Source organism: Aythya fuligula, chromosome 16, assembly GCF_009819795.1.
Source record: "Aythya fuligula isolate bAytFul2 chromosome 16, bAytFul2.pri, whole genome shotgun sequence".
In the NCBI taxonomy this organism is placed as follows: Eukaryota; Metazoa; Chordata; class Aves; order Anseriformes; family Anatidae; genus Aythya; species Aythya fuligula.
Window position 1 is genome coordinate 2,012,791 of NC_045574.1, and position 21,354 is coordinate 2,034,144.

Here is a 21,354-nt window from a genome sequence, read left to right on the forward strand (position 1 = left end):
GAGGCAGCCCTCCACAGCTCCTGCACACGTGGCTGGGGAGCACCAACATCCTCGCAGCATCCGGCAGGAGATGTACGGCCGGCTGGGCGCCGTCACCTTCGAGGGAAGCAGCGCTGTGCTCTCCACGACTGCAAGCAAGTTCTGTGGGTAGAGGGAAAATAAGGAAAAGGTTTCAAGTCCCTCGCTCCTAAAGCTGACTCTTTCACGGGGTTCTCGCTCCCTTCTGGTCTCGAAGGCGAACAAATCCTTACTGTGTCTCTGCAGCCCTCCCCGTGCACACCGGTCACACAGCGGGCAGCGGATCCACAGGACCAAGAGTTCAGTGCAGGGTCTTCACTGCACAGGAGGTGCAGGAACAGCACAATCCGGCAAGCTCCGTGCCAACCCGAGGTCTGCGGTGGAAGATACTCATCACGTCTGATCCGGATTCAGTCCCGACAAGGCTCCGCAGCCATTAGCCACGGCACCTCTGCTGTTGGTTCACTCCATACACCTTCCTTTGATGGAAGAGTGATTGTTCCAGCAGCTCCTCTAAAATCATTCCTATTTTTAGTTTTAATCCCTTTGTAAAACAAAGGTCTGCTTCCACAGAGCCAGAACGAGCCCAGCTGGGAGGAAGGCACTCCTTCCAACCAGGACAACCTGAGGCCAAGGTACACCCCACGGAGAGGGAAAAGAGGCAGTGAAAGCCATGTTTTTTCATTCTATGGTTCCATGAAAAGCCACAGCTTTCACTGCCTCCTGCACAAGAGAGCCAGCGAGGTTCATAGCAGGGATCAGGCCACAAGCAAACTCCCTCCACACCCGGTTATTCCAAGGCTGATTCGGATTTGCCCTGCAGCATCCCCTGGGTAAGGCATTGCCAGATGAGCCCCAGATTTTAGGTTTGTGCAGGGCTTCAGGGATGAACTATCATCTCACTTGTAAAAGGTTAACAGGAAAAATACTTAACATCCCCACTGTGCAAATAATTTGCCTTGTCCTCCGTACGTTCTCTGTGTGAATGTGGTTACCTACCTACCAAATAATTAATAAAAGTGGGCTTGGGGTAGTCTGTAAACCTCTTAGCTTCATCCAAAAGAAGGAAAAGCAGACCACAAGGACTTAACAATTTCAATATATATATTTTTAAAAAAGATTAATGCTTGAATCATCATTTTCTTTAACATTATGTGCACCCCAATCCAGCACAGTGCTGCCATTGAGAAATATCCATGGCAACTTGAAAACCTACATAGGGGATCTCTCTATTTAATAACTTCACGGCTCTTTAATGTTTAAAATTATAGAGAAGTTAAATGTTTAAAATTAGAGAATTTCAGCAGATACAACCCAGACAAAAAAGTTTTCTAAACTAACCTAGAAGCCTGCACCCAGCCCATTGTTCCAGCCCGGTATTAAACGTTTACCAACCCACTGAATTAACATTTCACACAGTTGCTCTTCAAAGCAATTGATCGTGGCGCAGCGCATCTGCCAGTACTCGATAGCGTGTGAAAGCAGCAGCCGAGGCTGAATTTTATCTCGAGCTCAACTCTCTTCCGAACAAGCAGCTGCCACAAGAAGGCTTACTGGCAGTATCTAGGAGACATTTTGACTTTGGAAACCATTTTCTCTCTGCCAGACACTTGGCTCCAGCTGGCTGAGGCACGATCTCCTCCTGCCGTCTCGTGGCCGTGGCCCGCTGACCTGCTGCACTCCGACGTGTCCTCTGCAGCTGCACCACGGCTCCTGCTGGTTCCTCATCAAAGCCTCTTCGCTCTCCAGGCTTTCACGGGTGTAGGATCCCTGTAACTCACGTGAGTTTACCCCTGTGCGGATGCTCAGGGATGCCTGGACTTCAGGGCAGCTGTATCTGCAACACGACCCGTGGTTACAGGCTCCCAGACATCCAACCTGTCTCTCTGTCGGGGCATGCCTTAGATGCCTGCTCCCAGTGCAAACAGGTTTCCTTCCCAAGGAAGGCAGGACTCGGGATGGAAGAGAAAGGAGCTGGTGCACACCTGCCCCTCACTCTTCAGTCCCAGCACAGCTGGAGCAGACACTCGGGCACGAGAAGTGCTCCTGGATCCTGAGGTTCACGCACAGTGTCTCCAGCAACCCCAAGGACCAGCTCTGAGAGCACTCAGGACAATGCCACTCCTCAGAGACACCGCAGGACGTGCAGGTTCCACAGAGTTCAGAGCAGGCTGCCCTTACTTCAGTGATCTTTAGCCCTTCCCTACCTGTGTGTCTTCAGGTAGGATCTGTGTCCTCTGCAGCGCACAGGGTCCTGGCTGGAGGCTCCCCTCTCCTCAGAGCCAAGGGCTGCTCCTGGATTCCCACCAGGACCCCTCTTACACCAACTGCCCCCACTGCACAACCACCTCCCCTCTCCTGCCCAAAGCCCAAAGGGTTTTTCGCCTACAGCTCCGAGTCACTGCTACTGCTCTCTACCAAATCCTCGCCTTCTGCTCTGCGTTAGAGAATTTCCCCAAACTCCAAGCCCCACAGCTGGGACGTGCAGGCTCTCTGCAGCAAGCAGAGGGTTCAGCAGAACATCCCCACTGACCCTAAGGATCCTCCTCGGTCCTGGACAGTGCCAAGACCTCTCGCGGTGGATTTCCAGCACCCTGCTCCACACTGCTCGGGGTTTTTGACTGCAACCTGCACACAGAGCTCGCGAGCTGTCCCCAAGGCAGGTTGCCACAGCCATCGCAAGTCCTTGACAGCCTATTTTTAAGCCACGTGCACTTGCCACCTGGCAGTTCAGGCCCTTCTGACACGTTGCCACCAGCACAGCAAATTGCTGCTTCCAGCCAGGAGCAAGAACAAGAGCAAGGCGGATCCTTCACACAACCAAGGTTTGTGCTTAGTTAAAAATATGCATGGGTTTAAGGTTTGCATTTCTAGAGAAACGTGCACAGAGTGCAGTCAGTCACATTTAACATGCTGGTGATGGACAGCAGGCAAAGCAAGTCAGGAGAGGGCCCCGGGATGGCAGGCAGGCCCTCAAAGGCCAGCAGGGCAGAGGAATAATCCCCAGGACAAGTGCAACCAAGGCAAACCACCCTGCTTTGTACAGAGAGGCATGTAACCATTTGGACATTTATGCTTAATTAAAAAAAAAAAAAAAAAAAAAAAAAAACTCTTTTTAGTCTACTACTCCATTAGGGAAAAACTATCAGAGTTCAGGACAGGCATTTGCATAAGTTAAACCAACACCTAAGCAGATAATAACTGCAGTTTCAGAATCCTTACCTTCCGCTGACATTGATGGGGACCTTCGTGGAGCAAAGGCAGCAGCACTCAGCCGGCAGGAAGCACAGCAACATTACCATGCCAAGATCAAAAGAGTTATTAACCTCGAGTCCTTACACTATTGAGTGCAGACAGTAATTTCTGTTATTTCAGAGCCCCACTGCAGCTTACCAGCGAACAGAGCTCAGTGTTTGCTCAGAGTATCCTCTTTGTGTAAGCAGCTGAGGAATGAACAGGGTATTACAACACAGGAGAGCAAATTTCAGTGCCACTCCACATCCATCTCTTTGGAGAGACAGGCACGTGATCTTATTTGCCACAGCACACATCTGAGGCTCTATCACCCCCTCCCCACGGGGTGATTAGCTCTGGAAGCATTCAGAAAATCCACTTTCTCGCTCCAGGTCCTTCACTGCCATCACTGTCCTGTGTATACTCGCCTCCAGCCTCTGTGCACTGTGATACGAGCAGCATCTGCACCCACTCCACTGCTGAGAAATCAGTTTTCTCACATCATCACCGGTTTTGTGGCAAGCAGAAGAGAAGCTGAGAACAGCCTCCTCATCTGCTGCCTGAAAGATGGACACTAACAAAAGGGCCAATACAAAAAAGGAAACATTACAAGTAAAAGCATTTCTCAAAAGCAGATCCATGTTTCAAGAGAAAAAGTGGAACATCCTAGAACCCCCAGATGGTTCCAGCACTGGCCAAACCTGGCTAGCTGTTTCCATGTCACCACACCTCTCAGCATGGGCTGTCCTGAAAACTTCCTTCTAATCCCTTTAATCTGACCCACCTGTAGTAACTCAAATGAAACAACTCAAAAATTGCCCTTGTTTGATGATTTGAGTTCTCATTAGTTCCCAAGCACCTCTGTTCAGAAGGAGTGGTGTGGCCATTTATCAACTCCTCGTCTTTTTCCGTAGGATGAGCATTCTCCTAAAGATGTGCTTCTCAGCTTCAGACAAAATGGATGATGTGCCTGTTTGAAATAAGCTTGCTTACTTCACCAATGCTCGTGGGATCAATTTATTTATTTTTTTGCTGCCACCTCCTGTGGAGAACATCTTGCCATATGCAACATTCACCTCCCTGAATGAGCTATCAAGATTTTATTTTTTTTTTTGGACAGAAATCACACTGCAACCCAAACTGGTCAGAACCTCACTCTACGCATGGGCATGAAAATTACAGAATCTCTTCTGGCACAATTTCATCATTTATCATTTCCCTTTTGTGACATTTACTTCCTTAAAAAAAAAAAAATCCAGGCTTCTGGTTTTAACACACACACACACACAAATACAAAGCAGCACACACTCATCCTTACTGGTTGCTCATACGTGTCTGAACGCACATTCAGAGGCACAAAATACAGAAACAAACGCTGCAACATCCCCGGTGTGCTGCACAGCACCCCAAACAGCTTTACTGATGAGGCTAACTCAGGCAGGCAAGATCCTCTAATAAGCTGCTGGAGAATGAGGTCTTAATTGTAGATTTATTTAATTCAGAGGTGAGCACTTGTGCTGTATAAAGACAGCCTATCAGCATTCATGCATGAGCATTCACTAAGTGTGAATAAATAAATACAATTGTGTGCAAACCCATTTTTCTAAGCGCTGGAACAGGAAGCATTTGCTTAAACCATCGCCCAGCGCCGAGCAAAGGGGCTGGGCAGCAGGGAACGAAATGCTGCTCAGGGCTTCGCGCCGGGTGCTTGTGCTCCAGCATGTCTCACCATCAGTCATTTCTGAAGCAACAGCGCCAAGACTTCCCAAAGCTCCCGTTATCGCCATGCATGCTCCCCGGCATCCAAACCAAACATGAAGTGAAAATAAATCAAGAGCAAAATGTTGAGGATAACATTAAAATAAATATCTATCCACTGGAGGATGCAATCTTCTGCCTGCTGCCTGGCATCCTTGCATGATGCTGATGACAATCAGAAGTTAATCACACAGATGATGAATTTATTCTTACGTCAATTCCTTTAGAAACAACAATGTTAAAGGTGCAGCAGTGCTGATTTGCCCATGTATTCCTGCTGGCATCTGCACATCCTGGGATGAGCTCCCAGACAAAGGAGCATGCCGGCATTTTGAGGGATGCAACCATGACAGTCCATGTTAAAACACGCCTTAGTTACCAACTTTCATTATTTGCTGCTCAGATTCATGTATGGGTTCGGTCTCTTGCACAGCACGGACTGTGAAAAACATCTTTCATTTACGAGTGAGCCGCTGGGGACGGATGAAGTGCTTACAGCCACTGCATCCACTGCCTTGTGCCCTCCCTACCCACACAGCTGCTGTGCTGCCCTCCACTCCCGGCACCTTCTCCAGCACCCGGTGCCCTTCCTTTCCCATTCAATCCAATTTCTTTCCTGCTTTTCCTTACCCAACAGCCTTCTTTTTGAAGCTCGGTCTCATTTTATGGACACTGCCAACTCTTTGAGGCCAGAAACGTCTTTACAAAGCAGACAAAAACCACCGCACCCGCTCTGAGAGGCTTCTGCACTTCCATGTATGTCATGATCCACTTCACTCTCGTTTAAAGGGACTGATTGCCCCGCTCCCCAGCCCTGAAGGCTCAGCACCCCTCAGCCCAACCAGCCTGAGAGCCGGCCGCGATGTCCGGCAGCAAACCCACCTCCTCCCTGGAGGCAGCCAGCACCAGGCGGCTGATGCTGAAGCCGTTCTTTGGCAAATCTCCCCCGGTTTCGATACCGATGGGAAGACAGAGCATGTTTCATCGCCACGAAACGCCTTCCCTCCTAACCTCCGCGGGCACATGCTCCCTGATGCGTGCTGGTGGGCATCCCAGTGCCAGGCACACCGTGGGCGCTGGACCACCCCTGGGCAGCCGCTCCTTGTGGCCGGGGAGCCGAAGGGGACCCCAAAAGGAGACCACAGGTGGGGACCACTGACACCCCCAGCCCTCACCTTGGGCCAGGGCGAGCGCCGGCACCCCACAGCCCCCAGCTCCCCCGCCAGCCCCCGACCCCTGGGAGCGCAGCCCCCTCGCTACCTGCTCCCAGCACAGCGGTGGCCGGGCAGGCACCGTCCCCTCGCCCCCCACAGCCCCTCCCCAGCCCCTTTCGGCTCCTTCCCCCACCCAGCCCCGAGCCCGCACCGCTCCCTCTCCCCCTACCCGCGTCCTCCTCGTCGAAGCTGTTCATGCAGGGGAAATAAATGGCCAGGGCCTCGAAGGAGGCGGAGAGGCTGAGGCGGCTCTGCGACCGCTCCATGAACAGCCCGGAGCCGGGGGCACCGCCGGGGGCTTCCCCCGCCGCCGCCGCCGCCGGTGGCTTGGCCAGCTTGGCCGCGCCATTCTTCACTCGGAGCACGGCCCGCGGCGTCTTGGCTGCGGCAGGGGCCTCGGCGAGGCGGTGCGGGGCGCTGCGGGGCCGAGCGGAGCGGTGCGGAGCGGAGCCGAGCGGAGCCGAGCGGTGCGCAGCCACCTGCTGCCGCCCGCCGCTGCCGGCACCGCCCCGCTCCGGGGCCGCGGCCCCGCCTCACGCCCGGCACCGGCGCCGCCAATGGCGGCCCTGAGGGGAGGGAGGGGAGGAGAAGGGGAAGGGGATGGAGGGGCCGAGCCCGGGCTCGCCGCCCTCCGGCCGGGCTCGTAGCGCAGCCCCCCGGCCCCTCTGGTTCGTGAGGGGAGCCCCGGGAGCGGGTTCGCCTCAGTGCGGTGAAGGGGGTGCCGCCATTGCGGTCCGGTGCCCGTCCCCCCCATAGAAAAATAAACACAAAAGTTAGAGTTTGAAGGTGTTTTTCTCACAAATGTGGTCCCAAGGGTGGTCGTCACGCTGAGCCCTACCGCCTCCGTCTGCCCCGTACACGTTTCTGGTTGTATTGAAGGATATTTGTTGGCAGGGGGTGCGAGGCGCCATGTGGGGATGGAGGAGGTGAAGGACACCAGGAGCTGCCCCATTCCCCAGCTCGGTGCCATAAACGGCTCAGGGCCCCATTTCCCCATGCTCTGCAGGGTTTTAGGACACGGGGTGGGCACATTGCTCCCAGGGGCACCATGTCAGAGAGGCAACAGCCATGAGAAGACCTGGGGTGGCTGGCAGGAGGTCCCCCAGAGGAGGCGGACGCAGCTCACTTGTAGTGCTCTGACTTGAGACAGAGAACGGCATCGGTGGTTCCTGTAGACTAAAGGCCCAGCAGCAATGGGAGAATCCATACCTTTTTCTCCTGAAACATTTATTTTCAGAAATAATTGCTTCAGAAGAAAACTTCTGAGAAGAGGTTTCACTCATTACATGTCTCAGAAGTCCCTCTGCGGCCGTGGAGAAGTCTGTACCCAGCCTGGCCGTGGTGGCATTTAATGCCATGCGTTGAACTTCCTCGCGCCTCTCTTCCTCCCCCATCCCACATACCATAGGGCAGTGCCATCGGCATTCATCAGAAAACATCTTCTTTCCCCCAGATGATTCTCTTTGGATACCAGTAAATAAATAAATCAACAAGAAAAAAATAAAAAACAAACACAATGTGGAGGTATCTGAGTTACCAGGCAGAGCTTGCTTAGCATTTAAACTGGTTCTGCGACACGCCATTTGATAGATGCTGCTGGGAATTTGGGGCACCACAGCAACAGAGTGAATTTTCAGCTTATCCCCAAAGGCTGGCTGCTTGGATTCCTCTGCTGGCAGGCCCCGTGAGGAATTACCAGTGCCGGCTCAGACGTGCCAGCTGAACACCGCTTGCTCTCAAGTGCCACAGACATCGTGACATCGCCTGTGCCCATTCTGGGGAAGGGAACCTGCCCTATTGTGATTTATTCACTGCCTGTAGGCCTCAGATGGAGACATGGAGTATGTTTGCTGACTGTAGCGCAGTGTCCCCAGCGAGGATGCTGTCATCTGGTGGCACAAAGGAAGACATTCTCACATGCTTGTTCTGTCCACCCATCACTGTAAGGAGATGCCGTCCCACAGCAAACAACGTGACAGGCCTGGTCTTACGACAGGCATATCAGAGCCCTATGTCTCCATCCAGGAATAAAGCACGGAGAAAGCTGCTGTAAGTTGAGTGCTGCAGAACAAAAGCCTGAATTAAAAAAATACTTCTAAGTGCCAGAACCCAGCTGCAGAAAACCAGCAGACAACTGGGAAGGACACCCTGGGATCAGCTATGCCTAAGGCTTGGCTCAGCCCCACTTAAGCTCTAAGGCTGTAACAGAGCTGAAGACCTCATACTTGCAAACATTGCTTTTCTTTTTTATTTCCATGCGCAGTAAGAAACATAAGAATTATAGTCCATAATAACACCTGTACTTTTCTCTCAAACAGCTAATAAATAAGCCCATGAACAATCTTGCATCTACTGAAAACCCTCCCAGAGCTGCAGAGTGTTTGTGGCTGCCAGAGCAGTGCTGCTGCCTGGGAAAGGGAGCCAGGAGCCCCCAGCTCAGGGCAGGAACAACCTCACCAACCAGGCACACTCCTGCACCAGGGGTAGCAGGGTGGCAATGGAAACGGGTCCTACTGATACATCAGCTCCAAAGTCAACCAAAGAAAGCCAAAAACCAGCTCAAGAACATATCTGGGGAAGACTCACCTCCAAGACAGAGGAACCCCAGGTTAAATGGAGTGTCTGGTGGGGGTCCCAGGTAAGGCTCATCAGGGTAATTAAAGGTAAATAAGGGTAATAAGAGTAAATAAGGGTAATTAAGGAACTCCCTGGCTTTGACATCCACAGTTTTTGTTACTGGTGATCCATTCAGAATAGCGAAGGTCATTTGAGTATCAGAAGCCAAACTGAGTTTGCAAGGCTTACCGAGAGAAAATATATTTCTTAATCCAAAAACTAATCAAAGTTTGTTCTGAAATAACATTAATTCCTTCATCAAACCTTGGCTGGGCAGGCAGTAAAGCAGCAGGAACAGAATGAACTTACTGCAGACAACGATGACTCCAGGTCTGAGTTCTGAAAGGCAGAAACATCAGTGAGGAATGTATTAACATATGCTTAGGAGAGGTTTCAATAGCACCAATCAAGGCATTACCGCCACTATCGGGACAAATCCAAGTGCATTAAAGCTGTTAGACAGCTCCTGTCTACCAGTCCTGGCAGTGCATTCGATCCGAGGAGCAAGGGACATCTGTGAATCAGAACTGCTTCCAGGTTCCCAGGCACAGGAGCTACCTAGAAGTGCTGAGAGCTGCTTTCTGTTTGTTCAAAGCAAGGGAGGAAAATTTTAAAGAAGGAATAGCAATTTAGGCTTGACTTTATGCTGTGGCCACCTAAATGCCTGCAAATTCACTGCATTTTGAAAGCACAGTGATGGCAGAGGTAGCAGTGCCTAATGGAGGGAGCGTAGGCCTGTGGTTTGGATGACTGATCTCTGTACTCACCACTGCCAAGTGATTTCCAATGCTTTTTTTCTGTCCTTTTTTTTTTTTTTTTTTTTAATTCAGCTGTACACTGGGACTGAAGTGCTTTGAGATCTACATATCAGGCACCGAGGAGGAACATCTCCATCATCCAGATCACAGCTGTGCACCTTTCTCCGCTCTCCATCCCTCTGCCAGCCTTGTCTCCCTCTCCAGGCACAGTCTGAGCCCCTTGTGCCCGTGCAGCTTCTCAGCACCACTTCCTCCAAAATCCCTGTGGGAGCCCTGTCAGTTATGTCTCTCAACGCTCCTTTTGTGTGCTTTTTACAGGCTCACACCCTGGTAAAAAAGAGGGGTCTCTTTTACCATACCTGTGGTACCAGCTGTGCTCCAGTCCTTTCTTGCAACCTGCCACTACAGAGGGTTTTGAGCTGCGTGCCCTCAGCATCCTCCCTTAGCTTTGGCGTCTTCTACCCCACATTTGCCTCTCATAGCAGGGTCCTGCCTAATTTGTGTACCGCAAGGCTCCTTGATTTCTGGCTGGTCCAAAGCTTCCTAAACAAAAAACCTCTGCCTTAAAGTGAGATGAAATGTATTGGCAGCTGGAATTCAGATGGACAGTTAAAGCTGCAATGCCCTCCAGATGCCTGGAGGAAACAGTTTGCTTTGGTTGCTTGTTTCAGGGAAATAAGCAGTCAAACTGGAAAATGTTCGTCTGTAAGTGTTCTTCATCAGTCAGTGTGGACAGAGCGATCCTTGGGAGAAACAGAGGAGTGAGGAAAAGCAAGGAGGAAGACTTCTGCCATGCTGTAAATAAGTTGAGAGTCAACTGAGAACAAATAAACTCAAAGATTTACTACCTCCAGAGTAGCCCGTCTGTGTCTGCACTAGTGGAAGTGGTTAATTGATTGTTTTCCCAGTGGAGCAGGCTCTGACTGATTGAACCATGGAAAGCTCTGATAGATTTTTCCTGCTTTCTCTTTCTCTTCCAGCTAGTCACGTAGCTTATATTTTTGTTGTGAGTCTTAGGTGTCTGGGTCAGCCTGGGAGATTATTTTTCATGTATTGGGGTAGGAGGATATGCTGCCTTGTCCCCCTTGTACTCCTCTACTGTTCTGCATGTGCCTGTTTGGAAACAAAACAAAACAAAACAAAACAAAACAAAAAAACTCCCTGCTTTCTTTATAGTGCTCTCTCTGCCCTGTCTTGTTCAAAAGGGTTCCTGTGCTGGGAGCTCACAGTGGGGAGACAAACCCTGCTAGTGAGAACACATCACGTGCATAAATCTGCTCAGGACAAACAGCCCTAAGAGTAAGGAGGGCTGAGGAACTCCCTGCCTTGTCCTGCCCTTTCCTTTCCCAGGGCAAAGCCATTGCTGGTGCCTGGGCAGTGTGTAGTTGGCGGTATGCAAAGGGCTCTGGCTCCCAAAAGCAGATGCAAAATGGATCACCCTGCTCTCCGGGGCTATGACTGCTTCCCCCACCTGATGTGAGCTCCTCCTGGTCTTCCTGAGCAGCCTGGAGGGCAGGAGAGGAGATCGTGGGGAGTATGGGGACACAGAAACGGGGACTAAACCCGGCAGAACGGCCTGGCATTGCCACCTCCTGTCTGGTGGCACTGCATCGACGTGGGATGACGCTGAGAGATACTGACTCACGGCCAATTACACCGAGTACCACAGTTAGGCTGGATTTGGTTATTGTGCGTTTGTGTAACAATTCTCATTTTGACTTATCTGTTATTCTTCATTATTTGTGCTGAGAGGATATTGAAGACTGACGCCCCGAAGAGCCAGGCACAGTATAAATACACGGTGAAAGACTTTTTCTTCCCCAGGTGCTCGCTGTCTACATAGTCTAGACAAAAACCAGAAGGCAGTATATTTTTTCTTATACGGTGCAGGGTATAAAGCATGAGAGTTTTACTTGGTTTGCCCAAGACCACAAGGAAAAGCTCTGCTGGAGCAGGGAATTGAATGCAGATTTCCTGCTTTGATCTCAAGCCTACCTTCATCTTTCCACTAATACAAACATTCTGATTTTCTGGCCTCAGCAAAATTACACTGTCCATGGGAAATTCTGCACATTGCCCAAGCAGCCAGACAGGCTTTTACAGCATCCTTTGCTGGCTGGGATCCAGGTGAGCCGAGAGTGCTCTGGTTTTGTGATAGCCCATCGACATCCCTGCCTTGCTGTGGCACAGCAAACGCTGCCGCCAGGAGCTAGCCAGCACAGCACGCTGTATGCATGGACCAGTTCACATTGCACTGCCCTTCTTTAAACCCCCAGCCCCACCTAGAAGCAGATTTGTTTACAGTCTTGCTGTTCTTCCACCCTTCTCTCCTAATATCCTGTCTTAGTCATCTCTCTCTCTTTAGCTATCAAAACCAAGCCCACAAAGGTGCTAAACCAGTGGTGAGACAGAGCTGGGAGGGTGAGTAATGCGACGCTGAGCCATCAGCCTTAGGTCCCACGTTCCCTCTCCTTGCTATCCCTGCCTCTTCTCACATTTGTCTAGCCAGCCTTCTCCCAGGGGTTAGGAAAACTCAGGCTTCACACTGGATTCTGCACTGTTATTACTGTTGGCATCTGCTAAATCCAGACATCTTCAGGCCGTCCGGTGGCTTCCACCCCTTTGGAGCTGGAGGGTGTGAATGGGTTGGCTACTGCCGTGGGACATGATTGAGCTGAGCATCTTCTGCTTCGCCGTGCCTTCCCAAATGTTATTTGCTGGGTTTGTTTGGTTGTTGTTTTGTCTGCCTGTTTGCTTTATTTTACTTTGTTTTGTTTTGTTCAGGCAGCAAGGATGGAGAACGATGTTAAATCAGGCTGTTTCTTTTCTGAACAGCTCACTGTGGGCCCAGACTGACGAAGTGCATGTAGTCCTCATTTGCAGACACGTGCTGTCTGTTGCGACACTCAGCAACAAGCAAAAGGAAAGAAGAAATATCTAGGTGGAAAAAATACTGCTAGGAGCAGGTACTTGCGTATCCACTGCCCAGATTTATCATCAACACAAGGGGCTGTGCTATTCCCCAGCTCTCCAGGCTCAGAAATGCTAGGCACAGTGAGGAGAAGCTTGGAAGAGCTGGGAAAAAGAGAATAGGAGATCAAAAGCAAGAAGACCAAAAATGCTGAGCTGCAAGAGGCACAAAGGGAGAAGGAAAAGACTGGAGAGTTTAACTAGTCAAAAGAAGTTGTGCAGCCATGGCAAAGTTCAAGACAGATAGAAAGAAATGGATTTGCAGCACATCCTATGGCCAGGAGCAAACCTGGGACACTAAGTAGGAGCTGACATACTTGAACAGCCCATCTAGCTCCTTTCAAAAGCTTCATAAGAGGAAAACCAGCCTGGAAAACAGATCAACAATCGTTAAGTGTATTAAGGTAGCAGGTTGACTGGCCACAAATAAGAGAGCTGTGGCTCATGCAGTTGTCTGTCTGTCCTCCATCTGTGTCAAAACAAAGAGGCTGCTTCTGAAAATCTGAACCACGGTGTCTGTGCTGTACAAAGCATCCTACGGAGCAGACATTTTGTGGAAAATATCGTGAGAGTTTGGGAGAGGGGGGTTAGCAGATTGTGGCTGAATGAAAGCAAGGAATTGTGCAGACAAACTGCTTCCTTCCCTCCCCTCATTCATACCCGCTCGTGGCTTTGGCATTGTCACAAGCGGAGGCGATGCTGGGAATGACAGGTGGAATTTAGTGCATTTGAATTTTAATCAGCAATTATTGTAAAACACAATAATGCTTCAACTGGTGGGTAATTTAGCTCCAATTCCAAAAATATAGACTCATCCACTCTGGCTGTAAATTTCCAACCTCTTTCCTCCAAGCAAACTAGCATATAGAAATGTATGAGTGATAACCAAGCAAAGTAATGATGGCTGGAGAATTAAGATGGCTCAGAGCTATGAAGACAAATTACATAGCAATAGTATGGCACCCATCCCAAGTCATGCTTAGAAAGATTCAGGCTTTACTTCTCTCACCGGCTTTAAAAGGAGTGCGGTTGCCCCCCATTCCCCTGTGCACACACGTAGGCATATGTTTGTGTGTGTGAAAGGCAAATACATGTTTAAATCCAGTTGAAACATCAAAATTCAGTGCCAAGACTGCGAAGCTCTTCTACGTGTGCAACTAGCAATTTCCTGCCTGCAGGTCTGAAGGAAAACAGGAAGCTTCTCAGCTTTCCAGTATTAGCTTCTAAGTCTGAAAGTGTGAACCTGAGATTTCTGGTTAGGATGAGCCGGCCCCAGGCACTGGGGTTTGGTAGCCCTCAGCACAGGACTCCTCCAGCCATCGCAGTGGGGCCAGCCCATGCCTTGGGCACCCTGAGGCACTGGGCCAGCTTGATGTGGCTTGGCTAGCAGCAGCCCCCTGGCCAGGAGCCCAACAAACCCAGGTGATGAGGCCACAGGAGCTCTGTGCAGCAGCAAATTGAGGGCTTCTCCATGCTCCCTGGGGGCTAGCTGGGAGCTGGTTTGCTTGGGCAGCTCTGCGGCATAAACACCCTCTTAAAGTAGGTACCTGTAAGGAGCTCAGCGGATGGTAATTTAATTCAGATTTAATGTTATGAGCTGGGTCCTTTGGTTGCTGGAACAAATAACCACGTGGACAAAGTGCTGCTCGCTGCAGCACGCCTCACCTCGGCATTTCTGCTCCCTCCGCGGGGGCCGCACGTTGGGCATCGTGGGCATGGCTGAAGTCGTTGGCTGTGGGACTGCCACGCACCCGTTCCCAGCCTGGTTTGGGTAATACAGCTTTTAAATGAGACTGCTGAGTCTGTAATAAGAAGAGGACAGAAATAATCCCGTGTGTGACTTCCCACAGATGGGCTTTAGTACTTGTAAAAGTTGTAGCAAATGGATTTGCTCAGGGCTTTGGATAGACGGTGACAGATTTATAGAATGAGAGGTGATGCAACATAGCAGCTACTGCAAAGCTGCATTTGGAAGGCGCAGTCGCTGCAAACACTTGAGGACAGCTCACTCCAAATGTCACCATCTTGCTCCGGCACCTGTGCTGAGGCTGGACTCGGCGAGCAGCCAGGGCGGGCTCGGTGTCCTGCAGCGTGCGGCAGCTGGGCGACACCCTGGAAGCCGAGGAGGAAAGGCAAAAACGCTTTTCCTTCACCTCGAAAGCCAGCAACAGTTTGGCAAAACGGGGTTGCATTTTCATGGCTCGCTGCCTTAAAGGCTGCTTTTGCCCTTTTTCTTCTTTTGCTTTGCCTTTTCCCCTCCTCCTCCCTTCAGGCTGTGATAACTGCTCCAAAATGATGAAAAGGACTCGCTTGTCTGTAGGTACCGACGGGGCTAAATTTGTTACACATTATGCACATTTTTCACGACGCAGCATTTTTTGCTGAAGTTGATAGGAACGGTGTTACATAAGAAACCCTTAGCAGACTGTTTATAGCAGACTACACAAGACAAATAACTCGAAGCTGTGACTCAAACTATGTAACTACAACCCGAAGGTCAGCCTAACCAACTGATAGCACAAGTTTTATCGTAATGCCCTAAAACATTGCATCACCTTGAAAGTAAGCAGAGAGCTCAATAATGTGCTGGAGCCTTCACCGGCAAGCTCACATTTAGCTTCACAACTCTTTCCTCTTCTGACATAACCTGTCCTAAAACCAAAAATAATGTGCTGTACCTTTCAAAGTGCCTTGTCTCTATGTGCCATCAGCAGACTGCTTTTCCGAGTGCTCCAACTCCTTTCTTAGGTCTCCAACTATAGGGAACTACAGGAGGGGATTTGAGGGACTGGGCAGAGCATGTCTTCCAAAAGTTTAAATTTAAAGGAGCATAATCTAAAGCACACTGCAAGCATATCTTGGGAATTTATTTTTATGTTGATTGCTTTAGTGGTTTCAGAGCTATTGTATTTCTTATCATCTGTCTGTGAAGATACATTGGTTCCTGGTAGTGCCAGTAAAACCACAGATAATGTTTTCATGTTTTTACTGAGCTTATATTTTGCACGAAGTACTTGAATATATCACTCCACTTCCTATCTCGCCGATCTCATTTTTATTCCCCTCTTCACATTTAATTTCAATGTTGTTTTTTTTTTACGTTTGCACGCTCATCAAATCATTCACCTTTGTCAATCTTCTTGAGTGCAGCGCTGCCAACATTACTAATGCAATTCCTGCTGGGTTTCACACTTCTTGCTAGGCAGAAATCTTCAAGTTCATCCAAATTGCTTCCAGTCTTCAAAATATTAGCCCCACTCCTTCAAATACTCAGTGAAAGTACCATGAAAACAGTTTACCAGATTTTTTAATTTTGCTGCCAAAAGGACTCCCTCACTCCCAAGCTCAATTATTAAGGAGTTGATCGTTATTGTCTCAAAACCTGTCTCAACTGTTGTTTTTTTTCACCCTGTTGTCACAGGCCAGGACAGCAGCGTGTTCAATTTCCTTGTCTCTGGTGGAAAACATCTTCAGTTTGCTTTTGACAAAATGGAGTTGCAGCAGGGATTCAGAATTGCTGAAAAACTGTTTTAATAAAATAGCACACTTGTCATATGAGAGAAAATATGGTTCTAATGTGTCTTCGAGGTCGATAAATCTGCTGCTGGCTGGCTGTGGAGATAACTACCTTGTCTTACAAGGCCCGGGAATTGCTTGCAGTTTATTTCAATAGCATTGTGGAGGATGGAGAAATATGGAAAGAAGGTAACATCACTGATTGTGTATCTGCACATAAGGGAGCAGCTCGTCTTTGGATCCGCGGGGAACTGGATGGACCATAAACACCCATTAGGGACATTCAGATTTAGGTTTTTCTTCAGTGTTACAAACGCCTCACTTGTTTCTTTCCCTCCTGCCTATCTAAAATGCACTTCAAAGGAGGCAGTAGTTTTGTTTGTCCAGCAGCGTCTGCCCAAGCCCTGCTCTGCACTGGTAACGAGCTCCTCAGCCTTTGATCCAGCTCCGTGGGAGCTCCAGTGGCTCAAGCCCACTGCCATTTCGCCCAGACAAAGCACCTGATTAAACTTGTGTGTGCCGTAAGCATAAATGTCAGCTCCCATGGTGATTGGAGCAGTTGCTTATTTTTGCTTTTCGAGGCTAAACGCACTTGGTGCTGGAGCCCTGGACACTCTGGAGGAGGTGCTGCCCCACGCGCCCCTCTCTCAGACCCTGCAGGCACCTGCCCAGCTTGACCGTGCTGCTGCTGCCAGCACACATCCAGCAGTGAAGTGCTGACACTCCAAGAGATGAGATGTTCGGGTAACCGGAGGCCAGGTTTAAGCACTGATTCCCTAAAGCTCTCCTGTTGCAGCAGGACCTGCACACCCTGCATGCACGGGGAGCCAAAGGGATGCTCGGAGCAGCACTGCCAATCACAGCACAATCTGGAAACTGGACCCATCTCCAAAAGACTTTGATTCCTTAACTTGCTTTCTGCTTGATTTAGCTATTTTCTGAAACAATTTCAGCAGTGAAAAGCCTTTTCAGAATAGAACAGGAAGGTTTTCTTTCTCCTGAAAACACTGAAACAAGATGTTTCAATGCTGCCAGACCTTTTTGTTTGGTTGGTTCCTTTCAAAACAAAATTCCAGAGAAATGCAGTCAGTTTTGTGAAAGTGCTTTGATTAGGATGGCTCTGTGTGTTCTGGCTTAAATATTTTTTCTGCCTATCTCTAATTCTCAGTTCAGGAAAAGTGCGGGGAAGGCAGAGCAGATGTCACCCAGTGTGTTGGAGGACCGGAGATCTGGCACCCACCTAGCAAACAGCCTTCAGAAGGGTGGGAACACGGAGTGGGCGCATCGGCGGCTCGGGGAAGGACACGGTAATGAAGATGAAGAGCCATGGATGAGTCCTGCCAAGCTCTGGTAGCATACCAGCCTCTGTTTCTGCCTCTCCCAGTGACCTCAGGCAGATGTCCATGGCCCAGTGATGCAGCCAAAAGAGAGGGAACAACAGAGTGCCCCCTGCTCAGACTTTGGGCTTTTTTGGGCCGTGGCAGCCTTATGCATTGTTATTTTGGACAGCATTTTGGCCAACGCAGCCCTCTTCCAGGCTGTGGGCTCTCTGCTGTGTGCAAAGCGAGGACAGTAACTGGACCTGTGTGTCTGTGCTAAGGCAGGCGGCAGCAGGAGAATTTCAATGCAGCTTCCAGCATCCTGCAGACACAGAAAGAAATCCAGGCTTTGCAAAGTCAAATAGAAGCAGTTTCATCCTCCTGGGAGCTGCAAAATAGGTTAGGATGCCAAAAATAACCTGCTACTAGTTATAGATGCTCCAGCTCCTTTACCGAGACACGAAAACTTCAGCAGGCTTTGCTACAAGACACTTGTTCCTTCTCCAGTGTCACCGTGACCTTCTGCAGTTTCCCCACCCCAGCTCTACCCGAATTACAGACAAACCCATCCTGGCATTCACTGCTTTATGCTGCCTCCTGTGCCATGCTGCAAGGTTTTCTCAGGGAGCCTCTCCCCGTTCTGCAAATGGCTGGGTTTCTTCGGCTGCCTGCCCATGCCTGCTCTCCCCCCCGAACGAGCAGAAGCGTTCGTCCAAGCAGTGAGTTGTGAGCAAACCGGGTGAGTGGATCCCCCCGCTCCCCCCCCAGCAAACTCATCTGCATGGAAACCTTGTTCTGTGCTCGCTCTGTCAGGAAATGGAGATGGATGCAGGCTTCCAGATTTCAGAAACGCCTCGGTGAAGGAGGAGCTTCCCACGAGGGTCTCTGTTCCTGTCGATTTATACAGGCACGTGCAGCCCCAGCTGGCCTGGGGTGTTTAAGGTTTCACAGCGCACCCCCAGAGCAGCAAACCAAGCCCAGTTTGGGCTTGGCACCCCAAAGAGAGTCACGGCCCGGGGATTTTTCTGAGGGAGATCATCAAAACCACAAATAAAGCTGATAAATTCCTAGTCTAGAGACCATTCTGCTGGAGAAAGGCAAAATAGAGGGGCAATTTGAGTGGCCTCACCCTGCGGGTCATCCAAGTGCCCCCGTGTTCTGCTGCTTTGGGTGCTAGGGTGAAGCTGGGGCCACCCACGGGTGCCACTTCCAAGCCCAGCACCTCTTGCCCTGTGCCCAGCCCTGGCAGCAGCAGCCTCTTGGGCTGAAGGTGTGATTCCCAAGCCCTGACACGTGTCCCTCTGTCCCTGTCCCTGTCCCTGTCCCTGTCCCTGCGCAGGAGCCCCTGCCCCGTGATCCAGGGCTGGGAATAACGCCCCTGTCCTGCGCTGCTGGGCTGGGCTGGGAGGGGAGGCAGCAAAGAGGGTCACTGGAACAAAGGGAGATAAACAAAGGATAATCTGTCAGGCAACAATTCATCATTTAAAGCCAAAGCAAAGAAACAATTTCCCAGCGAGCCCAGCACTGAGCAGATGGGCTGAACCACTCCGTCAGCAAGCAGGTGTCCCGGGGCTCAGAAAACCCATCCATGCGTGGCCGCGGGGCGATTATCCTGCATGGCTCAGGTATTTCCAAGCGTGGACAGCCAAATCCCTCGCTGCCGCCGCCGCTGTTATTGATTTATTTATTTCATGTAACATTTGCAGACAGGACCAGCGACATCTCGGGAGGATGCCTGCAGTGGTACAGCCGCTGCCTGAGGAACAGATGCTTTCCTGGCAAATCATTTCCATTTGGGAGGCCTCACGTCAGAAGAGCAAACCTGGGTCATTCACGAGTTGTCTGAATGGGGAAGAAGCTAGAAAAGGGACTAGAGGGAGGTCGGGGCTGCGGGAGAAGGAGCTGGCCCCGGGCAGACAGCTCTGTGCAGGGATGTCAGAGGTGCAGCAGCTGCACGGCCCTACGGATCCAGCACGAAGGCATCTTCCCCTCCTCCACAGAGGGGTTTCAGGCAGGTCGGTGCCGGAGGGCAGCCTTTGGGGCCCAGAAACCTCGGTGAGGAGGAGGGCTCTGCCGTCACCCCAGCCCTCGCTCTGCTGTCAAAGGCCTCCGACAAACCTTGCTGTCAGTCAGCACCTGTCAGCAAACAGGCGCTGACAGCTTGCAAGGCACAGAGTGCTCCTCGCCCAGCGTGCTCCTCTTCTTTCCCTTTTTAAGCACGCAGATTGAAATTTTAAATTGCTGCTCCACTAATGGCCTCTGGAGCGACCGAACCGCCCCGTGGCCTCTGACAGGCAGCAGGGAGGGCAGGGGCACAGCGCAGGCGGTGCAGCCGCCGATGCCGGCTGTGAGCGGGGCTGGAGCCCTCTCTTTCTCCATGCTGAGCTGTGCTGGATCCCAGGACGTGTAATATTTGCTTGAACATGTCAGCAAATCCCCCCTGCGCTACAGGAGGTCACCTTCCCTAATCTTCGATGTCCAGTTGCATAACTGAGATAGTGAACAAATAGCTTAAATTTAATCTTTCTTCCTTTCCATCTCAAGCATGGAGAATCAATTCCTGGGCAAGCACAGCTTCAGCACAGGGCTGGGCACACACGCTGGTCACATCAACCTCCAGAGAGCCCCCAAAACCACCAAGAGAAATGAACAACAAGGGTTTTACTGCCCATTGCTGCACCTCACCCTGTCCAACAGCCCTCTAAGCCAGGGCTTTCAATGTCTTCAGCAGAGGCCTGCCCCGCAGCTTCCTGGAGCTCTGGCATCTTTCTTCAGATCAAGTAGGACAAATAACAACATCTCATCGGGGTAATTCAGCAGCCAAACACGCCAGCCGCCTCTTGTCCGAGGATGGAGTCAGCTCCTTTCTCCCTGCCACAGCTTCTCCCTGTCCCTGCAGGCCCCTTGCCTGCTGCTTAAAAACATAGCTTGTAAGGTCTGCAGAGTGCTTAGACTGCCTCAAAAAGCAGAAATGCCCCAGAAATGTTGGGTCTTGCCTCTGCCGGCCGAGGGGAGGCTCCATCAGGAGCCTGCTCCTCGTGTGGGCAGGGTGAAGAGCTGAGCTCAGCCAGAGCAAGGTCTGAGTGCAAGTGGCAGGAAAATTGCTCCATGACCTCCAAATCAGCAGTGCCTGGAGGCAAGAAGAGCAGGAGGGAAGGACAACGGCAGCTGGGTGGGCAGGAGCACATCCTGCTCCCCGCAGGGCTGTGGGGAGGCACCAACCCTCTGCCCCTGGAGGCAGCCGGGGGGCAGGGGCTGCTCCCACCCCTGGAGCATCTTCTGCAGATGAATTAAAAGCGTTAGCCTCAAATCTCCTAATTTACCCTGACTTTTTCTCTTTAAGAGTATTGATGGTGGGAGCCATCTGGACTGGAGCATTTATTAGCTTAGAATAATTCAACCGCTTTGCTAATCCCATCCCGAGCCTGCAGCCCCCCGGGGCCAGCTGGGGCTCTGCAGCAGCCCGGCTCTGCTCCCTGCACGAGGAGTGGCACAAACCTCGCATGGAGCTGTGATGTGTTTGTGAAGCCCTGCACCTTTACACACCCATACGCACACATGACGGATTAGGACCACGTTCAGATCTCTTTGGCATCCCCAGCTCTCTTAGTAGGAAGCCGGAGGCTGCCAAATCCCATGGGAACCCCACTGGCAAGAGAGGATTGTGGTGGGTCACAAAGAAAGGGACACAAACCGCCCTGTGCCCTAGCAGGGGCAGAGCTTGGCAGCCCCCGATGGCTCGGCCACCCCACTTCAGGAGCCCTTCAGCCCCCCAGGAGCTGAGCAAGCAGGGCTGCCCTTCAGCTCCCGTGGCAAAGCCAAGACCGAGCCCTCATTACCCTCACTGATTAAATTGCCCTCTGTCGAGGGAAACCAACTTGCCAGCAAATTTCCTTCTGCTCAGTGAGCAGCACGGCATGCTCCACAGCCTGGTGCCTGCAGGGACAGCTG

At 50.9% G+C, this 21,354-nt stretch overlaps 1 protein-coding gene across 1 annotated transcript in view; it reads right to left on the minus strand.

The window, feature by feature from the left end:
• RIMS4 (regulating synaptic membrane exocytosis 4) overlaps nucleotides 1-6,600 on the minus strand; it is a 57,753-nt gene extending 51,153 nt beyond the window's left edge. Inside the window, exon 1 of the mRNA XM_032198162.1 lies at nucleotides 6,394-6,600. Coding sequence (XP_032054053.1) covers nucleotides 6,394-6,490 — 97 coding nt within the window. The 5' untranslated portion in view covers nucleotides 6,491-6,600. The remainder of the gene's footprint in view (nucleotides 1-6,393) is intronic.
• Between the last annotated feature and the right edge of the window lie 14,754 nt (nucleotides 6,601-21,354).